Source organism: Molothrus aeneus, chromosome 1, assembly GCF_037042795.1.
Source record: "Molothrus aeneus isolate 106 chromosome 1, BPBGC_Maene_1.0, whole genome shotgun sequence".
Taxonomy (NCBI): domain Eukaryota; kingdom Metazoa; phylum Chordata; class Aves; order Passeriformes; family Icteridae; genus Molothrus; species Molothrus aeneus.
This window is the reverse complement of record NC_089646.1, coordinates 116,715,273-116,739,152: the sequence shown is the minus strand read 5'-3', so window position 1 is coordinate 116,739,152 and position 23,880 is coordinate 116,715,273. Positions and strand designations below refer to the sequence as shown.

Sequence of the window (23,880 nt, the reverse complement as noted above, 5' to 3'; positions counted from 1 at the left end):
TTCTGAGCTGGAAGGGACCCACAGGAATCATCAAGTCCATCTCTTAAGTGAATGGCCCACACAGGGATCAAACCTGTGACCTATGGCATTATTAGCACTGTACTCTGACCAGCTGCACTCTAAAGCCTTGATCTCCCCCAGTAATGAGTATTGGCACCTGCAGTAGCTAGAGCTCCTAAATATATGCTTAAAGATCAATCAGAATATGAGTCCATTTGAAGCAGCATAAAGTACCTTTCTGGGGAGGTGTTTCTTTCTTTAATTATGAGTTTTCTACCTCTACTTTAAAAAAAACCTTTTGTATAGCCTAAAATGTTCAATTGGAAAAGATATAGAAACAGTCAACATCTGTTGCATTTCATTTGAAAATTTAAACAGAGCTTGCATCATTGAACAGCAGTGATGAACCTGAGGGGCAAGAAATTTTGTGGTGCTGCACTTCAGACTTGAATTTCCCACATAATTTTACAGATGCTTACACTCGGTTCTTATGCATAAAATGGACAGCATGAAGCAGAAAGGTGAATCATCAATTCATGGATGCCCAGCTCTTCAACCACAGCTAATAGATAAAAGTGCTGGTTTTTATATCAATCCATTTTCAATTCATTATAGTCTGCTTGTAAGCTTAGCTAACATGAGTGTAATCTTGGATGCACTTTTGCTCACTTTTTCTTTTAAGACATGACAAAGAATTACATGATTCCAAGCTGGACTAGAAAAGATGAAGCTTTTAAAGTATTTGTTAAACAAGTTTTCCCCAGCAGACATTTATTTCATTCCTTTGTGAGGAAAAAGATAACTTAAGCCTCTTAAAATCCATTACTGACAACACAACCAAAATGTTCCAAATACAGCCATTACCAGGTAAATACATAATATTCTTACATTCAAAAATGAACGTGGGAGAGGAACAGAGATTTTTTTTTTTGTTGGAAGTTTATTTCACAACTTTGAAATTTCTTTTTATTCCTGGCTATATTGAGAACATGGGGAAAAAACAACTGAAAAGCTTCAAGTTAAAAGCATCAGAGAGAATTTACAATAATTTAGGGTCAAAGCCATAAATACAGGTCTTGATAAAATTACATGTAAGTAATTTTATCAAGAAAATTTGGAACCCATGGGTCACAGGACCAAAGAAATTTCTACAATCATTGCTCCTCTCTGCTTAAGAGAAAGATGCAGTCAAATATAACTTGGCCATTGCAAATTTTTTTTGTAATCACCATCAATTCTGCTTGTCTGTTACAAAAAGAAGAACAGTTTTTACTTTATTTATTTATCTACATAGTCTTATTGACTTGTACCATAGTCATAGTTTTGGCAGCACTTTCTCCAGGTTACCTGGTTTTGATAATGTCCAAAATCTCAAAAAAAAATTACTTAGTAGTCCTAAATTTGCAAAAAGACATGGAGATCCGTACAGTTTCTACAGAAGTACCATCTGGTGTTTTGAAAACAAGAAAATTCTGCTTTGTAATATGACAGGTTTTGGCAAAAAACAAAAAGAAATATAATAAATGAGACTTACCACGACTATATATCGAGGCCTAAACTGGATGGTTCCAAACAAACCCAAAATGACAACTATTATTTGTAGGAAATTGCCAAGGATAGGAGCCCACTGGAAACCCAGGAAGTCAAAGATTTGTCTCTCTAATGCTGCCAGCTGTAAGAAAACACATAAACAGAACATCCACTTTTCAATTATGGGTTGGACAAAACATGATATTTTCTTATTTGCACCAGGCTTCACCAGTGAGAGAGCAAAGCCATACAAACCTTGCTGTTGCTTCTGAAACACCAACACACTCCCTTCCCTTCCCCATGCCTTTGTTTTCTTAGATTTACTCCTCACAAGACTCGAGTGCAAGTTCCTCAATCTGTTCCTGAAAGCCCAAAAGGGCCGAGCAGGCCCAGACAAGTCCCAGACATGGCCACTGTGATCCCAGGGGTTCCCTAATGCAGGAATTAAGGGAGACTGCTGGGGGCTCCTGAGGCACAGACGTAGGCTCAGGGGGTGAGAGGCAGCAGAAAATGTTGGAAGACCTCAGAGCAAACTGCTTCAAAACCAGCAGCCAAACAAGCCATCTGTGCTCTTCAAAAGCTGCTACTTTACTTTTGGGCAATTACAAATCAGAAAGGAATGGTGGCATCCCAATAGCTCTCCTCCCACTGTCATCATGCCATTTTGGGTCTGGATTTAGTTGGGAAAAGGAGGAAACCAAGAGGCATCAGCCTTTATCTTTGCATCAGCATGTGGTTCATAGGTAATTCTGCATTTCTGAACATTAGACAAAAAAGAAAAACAAAAAGCCAGATATAAAATTCTTCTGCAAACACATTTGCTACTCATTTTTGACAATCCAATCCACTGTTCTAAACATAGAAAATCAACTTTCTTAGCAGCATTTTTGTTGGAGTTTAAACTTAGTTCAATATTTTTTGCAGCTGTAGCAAGATAATCTTGAGCACTAAATAGAAACCTACTGAGAAACAACTGAATTTCTGTGCTTGCTAGAATTTATTAACATCTACTTGATTTTACTACATTGTTACAAACCCTAAAATTTACTGAAATATGCACTTACAATATTTATAACTGAGACAGATGGAGCAAGCATGGCTCTATGAATACCAACCAAATTATTATCATATGTGGGTATTTCACATAAACCATTTCATTTTACACATTTTGGCCAGATTCAATCTTCACCTGCAAGATGAGGCTAGGTGTCACTGAGAGCAGAATCCATTTTTTCTGTACAAAAACTCTCCATTACAGCAAACATGAAAACCATATTCTCTATGCTGAGCTTAATAAATATGATAAATCTAAACAATGAAATTGATAAAGGTTGAATCATCAACTTGGTGCAGCTCCTTTGCAAACAGTGGAGTTTTAAATAGCTGACTTTTATCAGCTAAACATCTGACCCAGAATAGATAAATGAAAAATCGCACAGTACAACACAAGGGTGCCCCAAATCCCATGTGCAGGATGGTAAATAAAGAGTTTTGAAAGTTCTTTGGCACAGTCAGAACTTACAGTTTACGGCCTAGCAACAACATACTGAGAGTCCTGTATCACATAGGAAGGCGTTTATGATATCCATGACCAGAGCCTGAGATTTTTTCCTTCCCGTTACAAGTGGAAATCTTCTGGGTCAGCAAAACAGCTAAAAAATTTAAGAGACCACCAGTTTTCAGAGACAATGTGTTTCTTCCTGAAGCCCTGACATTAGCAAGCAATAAGAAGATGGAGCTGGCAAATCAGACAAGGATTTGCTTAGAGTCACCTCTGCCCTGACATTCACTGAAATCTTCCTGCATCTTTGGTCTTCACCTGCACCAATAAATTGAATGTGTCCTATCACACTCCCAGCACTGAAGGCAGCTGGCTTCGCATTGTCTCCATTAAGGTGTCTTTGGCTCTGAAACAGGGCAGCTGTGTGCAAACTATACCCTTACCTACTCAAAACAACCCTTGGCCATGGTTTCTCTCTCTTTGGGAAGGCCACTGGTCACAATAACCCTGCTTAATGTGACAGAAAACTTTAATAGCTCACTAACATCCACAATGTCACTGCCTGGCTACCTCCCCAGGCACGAGAACATGCTGGTGTCAGGAGCAGAGAGCTTGCCCAGAGTGGGTACTGAGGAAATTCACACTGGTGGCTCATGGATGCCATTATGCATTTTATGTAGCTTTGAAACACTCAAAACTATCTGAAAGATAAAAGCCTGCAGCACAGATATGAATGAAGCTGTTTGATATCTGTCCCTTCTTAAACTGACCCTTGGGATAAATTTTGGGATCATCACCTTAAATGCCTGAAAATATAATACTGGAACATAAATGAAGGCAACCACTGCACTTTGCCACCAGATTCATGCTAAAAGGCTTTGTGTTCAGCTCATGCCTAAACTGGATCAGATAAAAAGTTTGCCTTCATGTGCATCTCCCTAATATCTGCCAAGCAACTTCTGAGTACATCCATCAGGCAGGTCTGGGCTCCCACAAAATAGCTCAGTGGCCACAAATGTATTCCCAAACCTAAGGGTACACATGTACATATTCACCATAGACAGAGTTACACATGAAAAGAAATTATTAGCCTTTCCATGGATTACTGTGGTTAAGGCACCCACCCCAAACACAGAGAAATAAAGTTCAGTTTCCTCTCCTGCTGCCTACTGAGTTATTCATTCTTCTCCTCCCATTTTCTATCCATTAGGATACTGAGGGAAAGAGCTTCTCTTTGAAGCTGTGTCACAGGCAAAAAAGAAAATTGTATTTCACAAGTCAAAAAGAGAGCACAAGTAGAAACACGAGGGTACAGTCTATTGCCTATGGCACTTGTACAAAACTGAGAGAGTTGCTCATGTTTCTTGCCTGCAGGGCTCACTCTTTATTTTATATACAGTGACAGCATGAAACCACTGAAGGAGCCCTGGAGGCAGGATGCCAAGCATACAGTACCATTCCTTCTCCACTGAGAAGTGCTTTCACCATCAGACTATGCAGAGAGACCTTCCTGTACAGCTAAGTCTCATTTATCCTGCTCTTGTCACCAACACAGAGTAATTTGTCTCATCCCCAAAGCCCACAGAATACATCAGCACGGGTGATGTGGGGGCAAGAGGAATCTAAAGAAAAGAAAGAGGTAGGAGGCATGTCTTTCCTCCTCAAATTGCCACTCTCTTCTGAATTATAACACCTTGCAGGCAACACAGGCAGAAGATAAAAAGCTAGTAATTCATTATCATGGCAGAGGAAACATATTAAGATCTGTTTTCTTTATACCATATGAGCATTCTGGACTGAATAGAGGAGACATCTAAGTGCTGCTGTTCTCATGTCTGTTAGAACCCCCAAGAAGCAGGGAAAGCCACAAAGATTTTAGCTCTGTGCAAACAAAGCAGCAATCCCTAACATAGGCTGTGATTCAGGTAATTGATTTGACAGAAATCATCAGAATAAAGGAGAGGAAACAGGCACCTGTGAACATTTACAGGCTGGTCTTGCACAGATATGAAGAGCCCATACTGTTGATATTCACTCAAATCCAAAATCTCTGTGTCCATCATTGGCCACCAAACTAGCCTAGATTCTGTGAAAGATGGTTTCACTTGGATTTAGGTGCATGGGAATACTTCAGAATGTTACACCAGAAATATTCTGATTACAAGGAGGCTGTTTTTCACAACAAGAAATTTTCCCACAATAATTTATAATTTCTTCACCATTTTCAGATTCTTCTGAAAACAGCCTAAAAAACTGCAACCTAAAGGGAAGGGAGAGGTTCCCAAAATTAGCTGGCTCAACTTCTTCCATTGCTAGAAGACAGACAATCAATATAGTAGGGCAGAGGAGCTCAAGGCTGCAGCTGGGGTATACTCAATATGACTGAGGTCCTCTGGGGTTTACTTTCATATCGTTCCCTACTAAGGTGGGAGAGGCTGCACCTCCACTGCTTGTGACAACTAAAACAACAAAGTCTGGGACTGTCCATAATAAATTGTTGCTTGATACTTTTTAAAATGAGCATTGTAGAAGTGGAATGAAAACCCAAACCTTTATTGCAAATAAAAGAGGAGAGTTTGTTTCAGCAACTTAGATATTAGGTGTATGTTTGTAATGAAACCTATGTCCAGTTGAGTGAAATATTTTCAAGAGAACTTATAAAAATCTATCAAAGATTTTTAGGGGGGATGGGAAATAATGTTTTCTTATCATAACAACACTTGGAAAAGGATGCATGATATTTCTTGTTACTGCTGGCAAGGGAGTGCTTTGTTATTTAGTCATCATCACCACTGACAATCTTGTAATGCAAAGTGCAAGACTCAGGAGACCAGGACTAGCAGTAAAATGCTCTAGTGGGACAGTAGCACTTCACATAATGAAGTCTTGGGTTTTTACCTCTTTGTTTCACTAAGTCTTCCAACATTTCCCATTTCCCACTTCCTGCAGAGCACAGAAGGAGAAGCTGTAAGATGGGGCTTCAATAAAGTCACTCAGGGTGAACTTTCTCTTCCAGCCATGCTCAAGCCTTTTTTTTATTAGGAGCAGCAAAAACTTCAGGTGAACTAATCTGTTTGAATTCTGAGCAGCTTCACCTAGAGAGGTCAACCAGATGTGCAGCACAATTGGATCCTCTTGAACAGAAAAAATAGTAGCATAACTAGCATAAATGTAGCAACTGTAGTAAAATAGTAGCAAAAATAGTAGCAACTGTAGCATAACTGTTTTACAAGCAGTTTAAGGCAAAGGAGTAGCAAAATAAAAGGCAATGCTGCGTAGGATCTACAGAAAGAAATCACCAAGATATTCCTCATCAATAGAGAAATCAAAAAACGTTTTTGAGAGAAGGATTCAACAGGGTGCCCTGTGAATTACACCCCTCCTCTAAATTCTCAGGTCCTCTTATGCTTCAAAATATAGATCAGAAGCTGTCTGAGTGATGAGACACCACAGCAGAGTTATAAAGTCAACTTTCAAATTCGTGTTAAAACTCAATTTTCTCTTCTGTCAGAAACATCAAGGAAAACAGTCAGTTTTACAGTTTAATGGAAAAGTTTTATAAATGACATGTTAGTTTGAGATTAATAAATAGAACCAAATCTATAACAGAAGAAGTCACTATACCAAGATAAAGTGTTCATATGTAACAGATCATTTCATACAAGAAAAGACCCAAAAGTGGCATGATATAAATTGAAGACAATAAAATTGCTAAATATAAAAATAAAAGGTTAAAAGATATAGCTGCAAATTTGCTACAGTATAAATTATTAAGTTTAAAAAAACTGAGAAGTGTAATCTACTCTGAATTTGATACTAAAAAGTTGCTTCACTCTGTCATGTAAAACAATACCTAGAAATTATAAGAAACACAAAAATATCAGTATACCTAAAACACTTGTATTTGAGAAATCTAAAAAAAAAATCAAAGAAATATTTAATAACTGTAGAGCTGTAAAACTATATAGCTTTGAAATCCTTTTTGAAATTAAAACAATTTTACAAGACAGAGAAAAAAAGGAGAAAAATTATGACTTCACAAATGGACATTGTTACTGTTACAAATGGACTCAGCTTTCAAAAATTAAAATAGTGTACAAAAAATGGTGAATAAAAAAATTACAGTTCATAGCATTCATTTTCTAAATTCAGGTCAGGAATTATCTGTAATATTTGAATTATGCATGTAAACTCAGAATTGGCTGGTATTGCTAATACTTATCACAGGAGAAGTTCCAGGGCACAGCACACCATCCATACTAACTGCTGCTCCTAAGAATAAAGATGCTTTCTTCAAAATTCTCATCTTCAATAAATTTAACCTTTGGCTTCAGGAAGAGTTTCCTGGACATGATGAATCTCTGAGGACTGTTGGTCTTTTTACCATTATCACTGGTTCCAATGTGGAACTGTTCCACGGTTCCAGCTGAATTACAGTTTTGTCCAGTTTGGAAGATGCAGCTGTTAAAAACTGAAGTGGTCCCCCAGCCTCCTCCAAAGAAACTCCACCTGCAGCTTTAAGTAGTCTCTGTTCTGAAACCCCAGGATACCTTTGCTAAGCTCAACAGTGCAATCACCTTTTCCTCACAACCTATCCCCCCATCCCATCCCCTCCTTTCCCTCCCTTCTCCCTTGGTTTTTTTGTCCCCAGATTGGTGAGCGCTCCCAAAAAGCTACACACCAACACAAGGGAGAGGGCAATGGTGAGGCAGGAGAGGAGCAGAAGGAGCCTCCTACACCACCCTGCAGCCTTTGCATTCCGCTGGAATAGAAAAGACCTTGGATCAAGGTCACTCTTAGCACTAGGCACATTTGACTTAAAGTCTGTCTTCACATTCCAGGGCTCTTAGGTGTGTATTTCTTTTTCCTTGACAGATGTTCCAATGAGAAAACATTTTTGTAAAACCTTGGGGCGAACGCTCAACGTTCACATTTGGAAAATATGCACTTTCTAATTTAAGAGGAAAAGACATCAAAAAGCTGCCAAGCTACTGTGGATAAAACCTCAGCATTGGACGGTAAAAGATTGACTTACCACATGCTAAACCCCAGGATCTCTAACAGGAAATTAACAGGTGATGAAAGAAGAAGGTTAAAATAAATAAGTAACTAAGTTTCATCAAAGACCAATAGTAATGCATAAACAACTTTTTATACAAATTTTTTACTCCTGCTGTGATTTCAGAATTTTACTGACAGTCTTGATTTCAGTAAAAAGGGAGATAAGATTTAACACCAGAGAAATGCCCTGTTTTTAATGCAGGGGAGAGCATTTAAACCTGAAGAGGAAGGGAAGTGTCAGAATGATCACTCTTAGCTGAAGAACACTATTTAGAAAGTTACTGTTCCTCAGCTAAATATTACAGCCTCCTTATCTGTAACTTAGCATCTTTCACTACAGGCTTCATTACCAAAAATGAATGTAGTCAGTGTCCCAATTAAATGTTTGACTTAGATCACTACTTCATAACTTTGGTGACAGCTAAAGGAATTATCTGACCACAGAACAAACTCTCATTAGATTTTTAATGATCTGCATTCACTTGTCCAGGTGAAACACTAGCTTTTGGGTGATTTTAGGATGGCAATCCCTTATAACAGCTCACTAAATACATTTATAAGACATGTCATGGAGGTTATTGAATGTCAGGAAAGGTTCTGAGTAAATCACAAATATTTATAGTGAGTTTAGTTTAGTGGAGCAAAAGAGAAACTTAGCTTTCTGACAGGTAATTGTCAGAGAAGAAAAAAAACCTGATGATCAAAAGTGTCTTTGCAGTCTTGGTCAGATAGATAGGTAATTGGCTGTCACTTGAGTAATTTTAAATAAAAGATGAAGCAAAAGAAATACATGTGCTGAAGGAGCTCGATAAAAGAGCAATAGCCAAGATTAGTGAAGGCCAAAGCATAAAAACAAAGAAAAGAAAGGCAGTTTCAGTAAGAAATATGTTGTCTTTTTAAGACAGCCTGTGCTGCTTTTCAACAGCAAATGATATTCTTATTCAGCTGTTCAACTCATATGGAAAATACTCAGAATCAAGTAAAGTTTTTCCCACCATTCTGGTAACTGCTTTGGCGAATGAGTTCAGTGGAGGGTGGTGGTAGTGACAGCACATAATATTGCTGAAGACATGATATTTTAACAAAACAAACCAAAACTTTTTGAGAGGAAAAAAAATTCACGCCTCAATACTTTATCAGATGTTCTTTGATAAATGTTTAAGAATAAAGACAGATAAGGAGAGAGCAGTACATGTTCAATGATTTTTGAAAGCCAATACACTGCTCTAACAACTCAGAACCAAAAGACCCCACTAAATGAATGGCAAAGAAGTTGATCTCATCAGGTAATTTGGACCCTAGTATAAAAAGGAGAGATGGTAAATGCCAGATCTTTAACATCTATAATGTAATTAGAGGGTGCTGAAAAGATTCTTTGGTCCACATTTTAACAAATATATACATATATTTAATATCACTATTTAACATTATCAGACAGACACAAAACAAAGGTAATTCTTAATACAAAACTGTTTTTCTAATTATGTGTACTACAAAAATCTTGCAACTACACTGGTGATGTGCAGGAAGATTTGATGGATTTGATATGATATTGTGAGGTATTCCACCAAACTGAGCCCAGCCCTCCGGTTTTGCCTCTGACAAAGCTCACACAAAGTCAAAAGAAGCCATGACTGCATCAGGGCTGCAGGATCTGCCTCAGAAACGCAATAGCAAATTATTTAAGAATCTCATCAGCATGAGAAGAAGAGTTTGTTAATGTTTATTCTGCAGGGTCACCCGATTGCAGTGATATAAAAGGTGGCATCAGACAGTTCCAGTTCCCAGCACACTACAGGTGCCAGGGTGATATACCCAAGGCTGATGGCTACATCTGTACCAAACAGAGCCCATAAAAATGCAGTTCCAGGCTGTGGGTAGCCATGAGAGGGAAGAAGCCAGCTATTGTAATAAAACCCCATAGCGCCAACTGGTTACAGCACAGTGATTTAAGATTGAATTTCAACCCTCCAATGAAGCTGTAACTGATCCCAAAACACTAAAGTCAAGCCCCTTGGCTGCTTGACCTATAAAATCCTGCAAACATCTGGAATGAACGTGCTTATAATGGCATTTAAGACTCCCTTGGTTGTTTCATTTAAATGCCAGCCCACATACACCAAAAGACATTGTAAAACTTGGTTATAGGTTAAAAATCTTTAAAGATTTCTATCTTGCTATGAATGAAAAAGTCCATGTCAAAAGATACTAGAGAGAATGGAAAAGCAAATTGTAATTGACTTCTTTATATCAAGCTGCATATGAGGTGGATTTAGTCCAAAAGAAAGTTTTCATTTGCCACACCATTAAATCCCTTCACATCTTCAAATACTAAATTCTTGTAATTGTTTTTTTTATTTATTTCCACATTTGAACACATCCAGTAAACCACTATACCTTTACAGCCTTCCTCAATGCAGAGGTTTAAGACAGAAGTACTTACTGACTAACAAAAGTGTGAATTGAACAGGTTTACTACTTATTTGAATTCTCAAGGCATAGCAGGCAAGGTAAGGAGGTGACAGATAAGGAGGCAACTTGATAACCATGAAGCTGACAGCCCTAGATCCCTGCTAGATCCTGATGCCTAGGGAATCCACTTTAAAGAAAGAAAAGTGAGAAAAATGAGAGAAAAAGAAAAGCTGGGAATTTATGCTGCAGGATCTGTACCCAATCCATCCTCAGCATGAAGAGTCTGACTGTGAGGGAAGAGATGCTGAGATGGGCACCCAGACTACGAGGTGAAAGAATTGAAATCCCTGTAAGGTAAACAAGTAAAAACAGTATTTAGAGCCTCTCGTAGATGAGTGTCATGCTCCTTCTTGCCAAAGAACCCTCTACTCTTGAAATAAGTCTTTTATGACTCTTTAAAACCCTCCAACCCTGTGTTTTAATGCAGGCTTCAAAGAAGACAGAAATTAAACCAGTTGGAGCTCTTCTTCCATGACTAAGGAAGATACATGTTCAGAGCTCACATGGACCTGGACAAGTTGGACAGTTGGAAGTTCAAATTTAACAAACTAAAATTGTCTGATATGAGCTTTTGGCATGAAATATCAAATGGCACAAATTGATTCATGCCAGATCTTGAGAAACATAAGGTTTCCCACAGGATGGTGCATCTTATGTTTAGTGTGTGGTTCCTAAAAGGCAGTGTATCTTCAATCACCAACTCTCTTCAGGCAAAACAAAGTAATAAGCCAAGCAATAAAAATCATGTGCTGGCTGTTACTCCTAATTTGAGCCACAGCACAGAGCCTATTTCCACAGCAGGCAGGAGTTCAGATGTCTGCCTGGAAAATCTTTCCTTTTTTTTTCCCAGAAAACTTCTCTCCAATGCATCTTTCAAATGCCAGCCATGCAAAAATAGAAGAATGAGAGACTGCTTATATTTGACAGATGCACAAGGGGAAAAAAAGCAGTTTAGCACCAGCTCAGAAGTCTGACAATGAGTCTAAATAGGTCCCTGCACTGCAGGCCATTCACTTGCTCTCAAATGCCAATTTCAAGCATAGTAGCAACACTCGTTGGATCCTTTAACTCTGTCATTTCATGTGATGAGACTGTTGCATTGATGTTGCCATTGCACTGACAAGAAAACTCTCTGATACTGGATCATTTCCTGTTGCCATGTAAAATACAGAAATATCCTTCTTTGCTTACAGCATAGCAAAAACATCCCTCCACCTCCTGAGTTATTTGGCCAGGAAGTAGGGTTGGAATAGGACTTAATAGCAGCATGACATATTTTGACCGCACGTTATCTTAAAAAATTCATCAATAAAGTTTATTGTATTAATAACTTCCAATAGAGGGCTATATGGGCATTTTTGTTTCATTTAGACATGCAAGTATGTTTTGATTAAAAAGAATGGGAAGTCTGAGATTCTTAAACATGAAAGAATACTGTAGTTAGAGGTGGGTGACAACGTAGCCATATCTTGCTTTAAATCTCACTCTTTTTTTTTTTTTATCTTTATTCCAAGATCTGGCCTATCTCTTGTAGAAATAAAACTCAAAATTCACACTATTTTCTGTGATTTTGTAGCTTCCTCACACAGAATGGGGAATAAAGTTCTCAAATTGTATATATAACTACATGTATAGTTTACTAGAGTGTTGTTAACAGAAACACTTGTTCTGGAAAATTATTGCTATAGAGCTACAGGAAAATAAAAGATATCTTTTGGGTGGTTTAAGCTAGATTCTTTGATACCAAAATTACCTCCACTCTCAACTCCTTTTAAGGAGTTTATTTTCTACATAAACTCTTGATTCCTCTAACCCTTTTGGAATGCCATTCCAAAATATCATCATTCAAACAGCACCCATTTCACTTGAATTCATCTTCCCTGAACATGTGCAGCCAGCACTCGTCTAGATGTGCAGACAAACTCCCACATGTTCCTTTTCCAATGGAAATACATATTTTCATTTGGATCAAGTAAGAAGACCTTGGCTTTGGCTTGTTACAAACTAGTAATTCATTGTTTATAAGAGAGAAAGATGAATTATTATCTGAATTTAAAACAAGTATTTAGAAGTAGGGATAATACCTTCCAGAGCCATTTTAAAACTCAAAGGTATACATATACAAGTGTAAAAGTTTTGTGTATGTTATTTATTTAGATCTCTTTCATAACGTAAGTGTTCAAATTGTTTTATCTAAACTTTTTCTCTGATTTTAACAGAACATAATTAATCTCTCAATTACTTACTTCCATTTAATCCTCCAACTTTTGCATTTTCTCCATTGCAGTTGGACTGCAGTTCTTCAAAAAAGTTTATCTAGCCTTCTCCTTGCAAACCACAGATGCAGTAATTATCTCCCTTTACCTTCCCAATTCTTGCTATTATCCACTAGCCCCACTGCTCGTACTTCAGTATGCACTACAAAAAGATAGTATCTAGTGATATTCAGTGGAGCTCTTCACTTATCTCAACAGTGGTCTCTCTATTTATCCCATCAGTCAAACCTTCTCCAGCAGCTCTTTTGTCCATTCCTAGGCACAGCCAAGACATACCCAGACTTGTCAATCATCTCTCAAAAGGCTTGGAGCAGAGCAAACAAGCTGAGGAAAGCAGGGGGGCTACCAGAATATCACAAAAGACACCAGTGCTCTACAAAGGCTGGAGGTAATTATTCCTAATTACCTAGAGATGCTCAGCAAGTCTGCACAGGCAAAAGTGAAGACAGAGACTGATCTTAAGTCATACAGTATAATAGATTCATATGGTAGAAGATTTCTCCTTTGGTTTTCAGAATACTGATCCCCAAGATCTGAAAAATTCCTCAAATGTTTGTCAGTTTCTGTTAATGCTATGTACGTAATGTTCCTACACGGCTGAGGTAAGAACAAAGCCGCCTTAGTTGCAAAGTATCACACCTCTGTGAACTTGCCCAGGAAACATCAAGAGATTGGACAGTTTTACAGGAGACCAATGTTTAAGTTACTGCATAGGTTCTACTTCAGTGCTAGTAGAGCAAAAATGGTTCAGGGAATGGTAAAGGTGGGAAGGGACATCTGGAGGTGACCTGGTCCAAGCCCCTTGCTCAACCCAGGCCACCTAGGGTCATTTCCTAGACCATGTCTAGATGGCTATTGAATATTGAATATCTCCCAGGGTAGGGACTCCTCTCAAGGAGACCTGTGCCAGTCAGTACTCAGTCACTTTCTCACAGCACAAGCGTTTCCTTTTTCAGAGCCTTTCTAGTGATTTCTAGTGAATTCATCAGATGTGCTATGACAGTCTCTGTGGAGAAGGGGGAACTTTTGGAAAATACAAGAAACTCCAAGGCATGTTTCTGTCTTCAAAACATGCTGGTTTCATTGCAGTTTCAATTTACAAATTTATAAACTTGAGCAAGTTAGTTTTCATATGGAGAACAAAAGGAGACTGTACCAAGTAAGAAGGTAAGACAAGTTTAGAGCAAAGGCTCTGACAAAACTCAGAACCTGGAACCCTTGGTCTCATCAGTTACCCCAATTAAGCCAATAGGGTTCTTTAGGTACACATGAGCTACAGGATGACATCAATGATTGAACAGTAAGTGGGCTAAATGGTAGAACTCAAAATTCATCATCAGCTCTATGAGATAAAGGAAGATCTTTATAATGTGTCTGGAACTTCACTGCACTATGAAATTCCCTCTATTGAATCATGAGGTTAACTTAAGCAAAATGAGTGTCACATGAATCAGAATCTGATTACAGATACTTGCAGTAAAGAAAATTGTAAGACCAACCAATCAATTGATAAATGAATAAACATATCTCAAGCATCTATAGAAGGAAGATAGTCTTGCTGGCTCCATGGCTGAAAAAAAAATTACACTTGGGGAAAGCAGTTGTTGGCAGAAATCTCCAACATTTCCTACCACAACTATTGGGACCACAGGCCACTGTGAGACTTTTGGAAGATATTACCTAGAGATACTATGGAACTATTGAAGTTCATATTACTGACAGCAAAAGCAGTTGGAACACTGGAATGCCATTTGTCTCCTCTGTGAGCATGCCATTAAGCATGCCTGAGGACATTTTCTTTGCCTGCTTTTCTGCAAAAGACACAAATTACATGCATGTACTTTGCAGTGCCAGAATATATTCTCACCTGCCCAATACACACAAAGCTAGAAAACATATCTCTACCAAATTTGACTTCACTAAATTCTATCTACTTCAAACTTTCAAGAAGTTGTACTATTTATATGATGGCAGATTTTTGTCTACCATTTCCCCAGAGAAGTAGAGTTGTGGTCTTGAAATTTCAGTGGTATGACTTAATTTCAAAATTCAGGAAAACAACAAAAAAAGGAAATTATTCAGAATACTCCACAATCTTATTTGAGCACAAATATTACCAAAAGTGAGAAATTATTATGACCAAAACTATGACTATCAAATTGGTATGTGTCTTCCTTAGTATATTTATCTGAAGGTCTTACTGCTGTGAAAGTCATTCTAAAAAGTTAGTGAAAAGAATCTTTAAAAGACCGAGGGGATAAAAAAGTTACTTGCCTTCCTCCCTTACTCACATTTTATCTACCCTAAATAGATGGATTAGTACAAAATCTGAAGGGAAGCCTTTAAACCCAGGGAAAAAAATCCTGCTGCAGACCTTCTGCCTCATTTAATTTTACTGTGCAAGTTCAGAAAGGGAAGGCTGTGGAGAGAAAATGCTAGGTGTCTTTGTGAATACCAGTAACCACATTAGGCTGTCACAGACTTGTACATCCAGTAGATTTCAGTCACTGTAGACTTACTCATTCCAGCTATACCTCCCTGGAGAGAGACACCTGTTTTCAGCAAGGCTAAGCAATCAGTCTATGACAGGAAGTTTTCAGACCCCAGGGAAGGTGTGCTTTAATCTCTTTTTTTATCATTGCTGGAATAGGCATAAAGACAAGGTGAGCCTGTCTTATCTGATGCCATGACAAGAAATGATAAACATGCATTATTATCTTGCAGGAGTTTGGAAAAATCCACTGTCAGAAAAGAAACCTCCTTAACCCAGTGATTCAGCAGATGGGAGTTACATGGAAGAAGCTGATACAAAGAAAACCCACCATATTTCTCCATGGGAGGCAAGTCCCCCATATGTCTCCTTTCCTTTGTAACTTCAGAATTGGAGAGGCAGAAAACATGTTTATTCCTGCTTCTGCTTGAGCTGTGGCACTTCTTATTTAGTGCTGCCATAATGCTGCCTTTGCACATTCACACACCTCCCCAGGGACACTTTGCTGCCCATCAAATCCACAGGTCTCCCTTCCAGTTCTTTAGGACCAAAGTGTCTCCTGTGTGTCTCCAACAAACTCTTTTGTAAACTCTTAATCATAACGACTGCTGCATTTTTGTATGGCCTGGAGTATATCCCATCAACTGGTGTACTAAGTCTTTCTAATGGATTCCTACAGTTTGGGGTAGACCATACACACCTTAAGGTGTTGGTGGATTTATGTTTGTCAAACAAAACGGACAGCAAATATATCATATAAGTTATGTTTTGATACTTAATGCTCAACAAAGTGACAGATTATTTGTTCAGAAATATGCCACAACATGGCCACTGACCATTAAATTGAAACCTTATGGATTTTTTTTTCCTGGCCTTAGTAAGAGTTGGTGTCTAGCTGTTCTGCTCTAGGGTTACTTTGGAGACAAACAGCAATGATGAATTTTAATGGCATGCCTCTACTTTCACTGAAGAACCAAAGGGAACCACAGGAGCCAGGAAAGATGCAGTTTATGTTGTTTTTTGTGGTCTTTGCACTCTGCCATCTGTCCATCCTTTACCCCATACAAGAGAAATGTGGGGAACAAGATGCTGTTTCGTGCTCAAGAGTCAGCTACATTGCATGCTAAGAAAGGATAAATTTTTTCTTACTGCAATTCTTTGGTAAAATTAATTAAACAATTACCCTTTTTGATTGTAAATGGGCAATATATTAACACTGAGTCTCTGACTGTCAAAAGCACCCCCGAAGTCCCTGTATGTTTCTTGCATGGTTTCCCTAAAAATGTCAGCACTGTTTCAGGCAAGAAAGTGGACTACCTAGGTATTTGCTCTCATTCAGTGTGACCACACTCACGTTCTTGAATGTTCTTGAATTCCTGGGAGTAGTTTATTGCATTCTCTTACTACTTCCAAGGCTATTGCAACTCAATGAGATGAATCAACCTTTATTTCTGTTTTATACTACTTACAAAATACAGTGAGAGGCTATCATCACTACTTTCATTCTCCACTGTAGACTCATCAGATTTCCTTCATTATAATGTATTCTTCTACAAAAGTTAGGAAACTGCTGCTCCAATTGAAAAACCGTTTGTATTCAGATGAGGATGTGGAAGCATGCAAAAAATTTATACAGTAAATAGGTAATTTCCTCTACACAAAAAACGACAAATACAAAATCCAAATTCACTTTCTCAAATGTAATTCAACTTTCTCATGGATTACTTGCTCATGGCAGTTGATTTCTAGATCCACTCTTAAAAATATCTTGCACACAAGTGGCCCCAGGAGGCTTTTGATTTTCAAGAACTTCTGCTTACTCTCATGCTCAACCTCCATATTTCCCCTACCATTGGTAGACAATAAATGCTTATCAACCTCTTTAATGCTGTAAAAACACAACTCTGAGATGCTCTAACGCAGTTTGTACTTATTTCAACTTTATATCTTGGAAAAGAAAAAAACACCTAAAAGAGCAGTTGTGGTTTTGCATCACAGGCACACCACAGAAATCATAGGGTAGCCTGCTATTCCCTTCTCTCTTTGAGAGTATGGCTGTATCCTGTGTTTCAGTTCAACTTGCACTGCCTTTTACTAGGCTTTTAAAATTTTTAACATAATATGCACAATGCACACTAAGATAAGGTAACCAGGTAAGATACCCATCTTTTTATTTTTCTCCAGAGTAAAAGCAAATCCATATCTTAAAAGCAAAATAAAAATAAGAATGATAGGACAGAGATAATGTACAAGGCAGGTACGTTCTCAGGTACACAGGTTAATCTTATCTCCATTTTGACTGTCTAACGATCCAACTTATGGTATATTTTCTCTAATCCTAAATTCAGGACCCTACTCCCGATGCACAGTATATAAAGTGCCTTGTGGTTTAAAAAACGTGCTTGTTCTCATAAGCACTTTGTACTGCCCACATAAAAGAACTGAATGCAGGGCTATAAAAATGTCTCCAAGCTCAACTGTAAATTAGAGCTGTCACTTGATATTGAAAGCCTGGTGATGCTTCATGGCTTTAGGAACACACAAGGAACCATTACCTTTCTATCTTCTTTTTCTCTTCACGTACTATGTTCCTGTCTTATTGCAAGCATTTCTTTGGGAATAATGATCTTCCAGTTTGTTTTTAGTGAGGATTTATTCTCATTACAGGAACATAGGATTACACCATAAGGCGAAGATTTCAATCATAAATCTGTGAAAAATGCTGAGTCTATCTACTGGGAATGCTAAATCATGACTGTGATTTATTTTTACTGTTTGCAAAGTTTATGTAACTAGATGATGTTGTTGCATTACACTTATATCTACATTCAGTGTTAATTTCCTTTTTTCCATGGCATTAGAAGTTACCATTTTGCATTCCCCATTCTAAATTTGTAAGAAGCCAGGGAAATAAAAGTATATAATTTATCCCAAAATGTTTTATTGAAGTCATTCAATCAAGTCTTTGAAAGAGCTGGATGCAGAACAGAGTTCTTTGATTTCTATTTCTAAACATTCCCTTCAATATGTCCTAAAGTATTCAAATCCTTTTCTAGTTATTAAGGAACAGCCTTGTAGTTAAAACAAAGGAGACACTTACCGAAAGGGCCTGCCCTTCTCCCCATAAAGTAGTGTATAATTTAAGAAAGCTGACATCGGACATGAAGCAAAGTCATTTATGCTCATGCAAATAACCAAATGTGCAGGGAGTTAGTTCATAGCACATACCTACACAAATTACATATATTAACATATACTAAAATATACGTATACATGTATGCGTGTGTGTGTGTAATTAATTCAGCATCCTTAACTCTTTGGAGAAACAAGCAATTATATAGAATTCATTCTGAAATCTGTCCAAATCACACATACAATTTATCTAGATACAGAATAATTACCTTTTCTGAATAAAATAAATCTTGCAAATGTCGTAAATATGAAAATTGTCAGAGCATAACCATAACATAATTTAACCCAAAAGCTCTCCCCTCAGAAAAACTACTAGGTTCAGTAGAGGATGTACTTGTGTCCTGGGGTGACATTATGATCCTTGTATCTCCATTTGTCTGTTTAGCCCAGAAATAAGTTTTGCACCTTTAAGACTGGTTCCAAGAGTGAAGCAGGGTGCGAGAAGAAGCACGCAGTTTGTTTTCAGAAAATGCACCTGCTCCTCCACATCCTTCTCCGGGACTGTGTTTTCTGCAGTGGGCAGCAGGAAGAGGTCTCCTTTGCTTTTAGTTAGTTTTTAGCTAGCTGAGGCAGAGAAGTTCCCTGGACTGTGTTTTTTCTTTTCCTTGGACCTGTTCAAACCTGCTCTGGACTGAACACCCAGCGGAGCACTGGCAGCTCACACCTGTGGCCCACCAGGCCGGGCCTGGGCTGCGGCATTTCCAGCACCGGAGGGACTGATAACAGACTGAGTGAGCTGAGCTACAGCCCAGGGAGGGGACTTTCTGAGTTTGTCATTTCTTCAGCACAGCAAGAGGTTTTATTGTTTAATACTGTTCAATTTTTGTGCTGGTGAATGCTTTGCCTCTTAAATAAACAGGTTTTTTATCACTTTTCTCCATGGAGAACTTTTCCTGAACCAGCTAGGGGAGGGGCTGCTTGAATCTGCTTTCTCGAGGAACCCTTTTGGAGATTTTCTCCCAAATTTGCCTCAAACCAGGACAACTCGTGTGAGGAAGGCAGGATTATGTCTGATGTCTTCACAGCAGCTCTTATGCCTGCAGAACCACCTAGAATAATCAACATAGTCCCCACACCAACACTGAATCCATTCATCTGCTGTGAGGGCCTTATTCCAGCGGAAGAACAGCCTTGGGGCTTGTCTCCATCAAGCACTGGGACAAACTCACTTATGTCAGTCAGTGCCCACAGAATCCAAATCCTGCAGATAGCCACAATGCCAGAATATGGAAAAGGTGTGGGCAGGAGGTGGGGACCAGCCATTCAGGGAGCCCTTTCTCACCATAACTACCTGCACCTCCAAGTAACTTCATACAGCCGCAGTCAGCTCTGCCAACAGGGCTTTTTGGCCTGCTACTGTATTGTATTGGACTGGCCATAGTTATTGTAAAGACTGAATTCTTGCATCAAATACAACTCTTTAACTATTTTGTGAGTTTACCTGTTCAATATGTTTTTTTTCTTGTCTTTTTGCATTTCACATTAACTTGCTTTCAGAAATATATTTAAATTGGCTCATATTTGGTAAAATCTAACACTGCCTGATTAAGAATTAAGCTCCTTTATTTAAAATAAATGAGTATTTTGAAAGCAACAAAGTTTATCTACTATATGTACTACAGTAAAAGATGGCCTTTCAGTGATTAAATTAGGGTACAGCATTAATATACTAGAAGTAGTTCTTTTCAAAGAACTTAATGGTGAAGTTCTTTTCTGAGAATTTAACATTCAAGTTCTTTCTTAAGAACTTAAATATCCACTTTGATGTGAAGAAATATTTACTAAACTTGGAAAGTCTGCTGCTTCAGATACAATGGTAACTTGGCATAAGGCAATTACTCGAAACTGCCACATCAACTTTTCCTTCAAGATGTTTTCTTTTACTGAGCAAAAGTACTGTAATTAGCCTCATACCACAAGATTAGGTCCTTCTTGGACAAAAGCATGTCAGACATAGCAAGCTACAGTTCTTCTCCCAAGACATGATAAACCCATTTCAAAAGCCACTGCAATTAAGTGGCTTTTTTTTCAGTAGACATGTGAAGGTATCAGGCCATCAAATCATGCTAGTTTTTTTAAAAAGACTCAAACTCAAGCCCTCATCATATAACAGTTATAGAATTCTAAATGCTTTGGAGGTTCAAGGCTTTTTTAAGACAAGAATACTAGAATTTCAATATTTATATTTTTATTTGCTACTTCCCTACCTCTCCATTCCTCTAAATTCTCTAAATTATTATATTACGTAACGCTATAAATATTATTATTCTGTTGGTCATTGTTGAAATCTTCATCATCAAAGGACCCAAAGCACTTATACAACCATCAGGAATTTAGCCTTTAAACACAATATTCTTAAACAGAAATATCTGAGGAAGTGGTTACATTTGGAGAAGTAGAGATAATGGATTATTAGTGCATTTGAGGAATGCCATATAATTTCCATAACACTTTAACTTTTTGATTGAAATTTCATAAGGTGCCCAATTAAGAACATTGCTAAGCACTGAATATAAATAATATAAATAATTTCCTTTACGACTCCTTCTAAATTATTATCCAACATTACTCTCTTCCAGAACTTCTTTGTTGTTCAAAAAAATGCTGAAAATGAAGATCAGATCCTGAGAGAATTCCTCATCTACCTAACTCTTTCAAAATCTCTGAATGAAAGACAAATGCTCTCTTCAAAATGTCTATCATTTTAATATTTAGTACTAGGCATTCTCTCAAATTATCACAGGATCAAAAAAGGTTTTATCATCATTATCTTTTCAAACACCCCTATCATTTACTTCTTTCATTTTTTCCCAAAAATGGAGAAGAAATACTAAGAGATCACTTCTGTCATTTATACATTTTTAAGTAATTTGACTATTCTATCATTGCTCAAGAGATCTGAATCACTGTTAAGATCATTTTTGCTTCAAACACATTAATACTTATTTCTGAGCTCTATTTCCATTGCCACAGTTTTCTTCATTGTCCTCTTTTGATGATTTCAGCAATCTTCTGACACAGATACATATTTTTCTGCAACATACTGGAATATGCATTGATCTTTTCCTGATGTACTTTCATTTTCCTTTCTATGTATGTTTAAATACTATCATTGGTTACAATAAATTTAATATTTCTTGTGTTAACATTAAGTTAAGTGGGTTATTTCTTGAAACTGACCTTCATTTCTTGAGTTTTAAGGGAAAAGAAAAGGAAGACAATTCTTTTTCCCAAGGGCTAAGATGCACATTCTGTGGTTTAGACAAAAGCCCAATAAGTTCTATAATGTGACCACTGTGTAGCCACTTGAGTTTTATATGTTGTACATTTATTAAACAAAGGAAATGAATCTGAAAACTTTCAGTCATTTCTAGGTATAGTGTCTTGGTCATCACAGCACATCACAAATTTAGATCTCTAGAACTGTTTACAGAAATGACAGATACTTTTAGAATTGTTAAAATCTATTCTGCCCTATAATTATCTAAAATACCTGCAAAGGCAATCTACTAGAGCATTACAAAGATACTGTGCTTTGGTCTTTCCTCATTATGATCCTGATGCATTTCTTAAGCTAAGCAAACTAAGGAGATGCAATGGAAAAAAAGCCCCTCTTATATAAAGCTATTGCTTCCTCTTTCCTTTTCAGGCAATTTCCTTTATTTCCATTTAAGTGAAATGGCTACAGCAGAATACCAATCACTAATCAATGATGAACCAAGCTTTTGGTTGCCACAAAGAGCTTTATGCTAGCAATAATTCTGGTCATATATTTTATTGTGGGCCTAATGACACAGCCCAAGGGAACTAAACTACAACAAAATCTCTGCTTGTATGAATATGTGTGTGAAGAAAAGGGCAGACAGGGTGAATAATAAAGAGCTGCTGTAAAAAAAATCATATTTAACACTATGAGATATAAAACTATAGGTTTCAGAGCCTATATATTTTACTGCTCTGCTTTTTAGCTGCTATGGAAATGCAGTAAAACGTCAGACAATATTTACTAAGCAAGTATCTGAATCATAGTTTTGAAAGAGGAAAATAAAGGAGTTTAAGGAAACACATTACAGTCAAATGCCTCCATTTCAAGCCAATTATTCTTCAACTGACATGGATTATGAAAATATTATAGGACCTCGATACTGGTCTAGTATCTGTAAAAACACCATATGTAAATAAATTGGTCCTGTCACAATGATATAAGAGAAATCAAAGCTAGTGATGAAACCAAGATAAAACATTTAATCTAAAGACCAAACCTACTGAAAGGCCTGCATCCAGTCTCAGCTCATTTTCTATTAGAAAACAGAATAACCTGATTTATTTAAATGTTAAAACAATGTATTTAAGTTCATGGAACACTTGTGTTTGTTTAAAGATATAAATTCCATCAGTGACAAGAAACTTTATGCCACCAGGCACCACTTGTAATTAGTTGCACCCCTGGATTTCAAATTGGGTAATTGGGGTTAAAGATAAACAGATGACACCTCTCTTTCCTAAGGCCCCATGATGAAAATAAGAAAGTTCTATAGAAGAACTGCCCAGATGTGATTAGATCTCAGAACAAAGTCATGTTGAGATGGTAATATCAAGGAAAAAGCACCCAAGTCCACTCCCTTCTTCATGGGAATAAGACATCACTACTGCTCTTGGCATTATTTATCATATATTGAAATAAGTACATGGTGTGACGATGAAGAAAAGGGAAAATAGTTACTGTCCAAGATCCCTCTGGTGACTGAACAACATTTTGTAGCAGTTGACACTTCCAAAAGGTTGCGGTTTGCTAAAAATCCTTTTTTCCCCTCCATGATCGTGCAAACTAACTTTGGCATGTCTGTAATTACCAGACAAGAACACTTTGATCAATAAATTTTAATATTATAAGCACTTATTATGAGAATTTATAGCATTTGGCTCAGCAGACCATCATCCATTACAACTTAACTCCTATTTGTCAACTTGCAGAATTACAAATCTGGTGCTGATTGAAGAAATGAATATGAGCATATTCATCTGATTTCTACAATGGCATCAATGAAGATGGAGTTGACAGGGTAAAGGAATGCTATTTTCTGGGCTCTAATTTTAGAGAACTTTAAGTCTATGTTAAGCCTGATGTGCAATCAATACATTTCAATTTAACTGTATATACTGGAACAGCTATTCAACCTGAGCACGGTGTGCGTCCTGTATGTATTCATTTTCAAAAAGTCAGGATGTGCTTGGGAGCAGGTGTGGAACAGTCTCAATTTCCTCTAGAGTGGGGAAGATACTCTTTACAATAAAACAGTATCAGTATCGCGGTTGTTATGTTGAAAACCTTTAAAAGGAAAGCAAAACAACATAAA

At 37.5% G+C, this 23,880-nt stretch overlaps 1 protein-coding gene across 3 annotated transcripts in view; it reads right to left on the bottom strand.

The window, feature by feature from the left end:
• The window catches only part of NKAIN3 (sodium/potassium transporting ATPase interacting 3), a 335,352-nt gene that overhangs the window by 177,104 nt on the left and 134,368 nt on the right, over window positions 1–23,880 (bottom strand). For all 3 annotated transcript variants that reach the window (XM_066546904.1, XM_066546886.1, XM_066546896.1), the window contains exon 2: window positions 1,535–1,672. In XM_066546904.1, coding sequence (XP_066403001.1) covers window positions 1,535–1,672 — 138 coding nt within the window. The remainder of the gene's footprint in view (window positions 1–1,534; window positions 1,673–23,880) is intronic.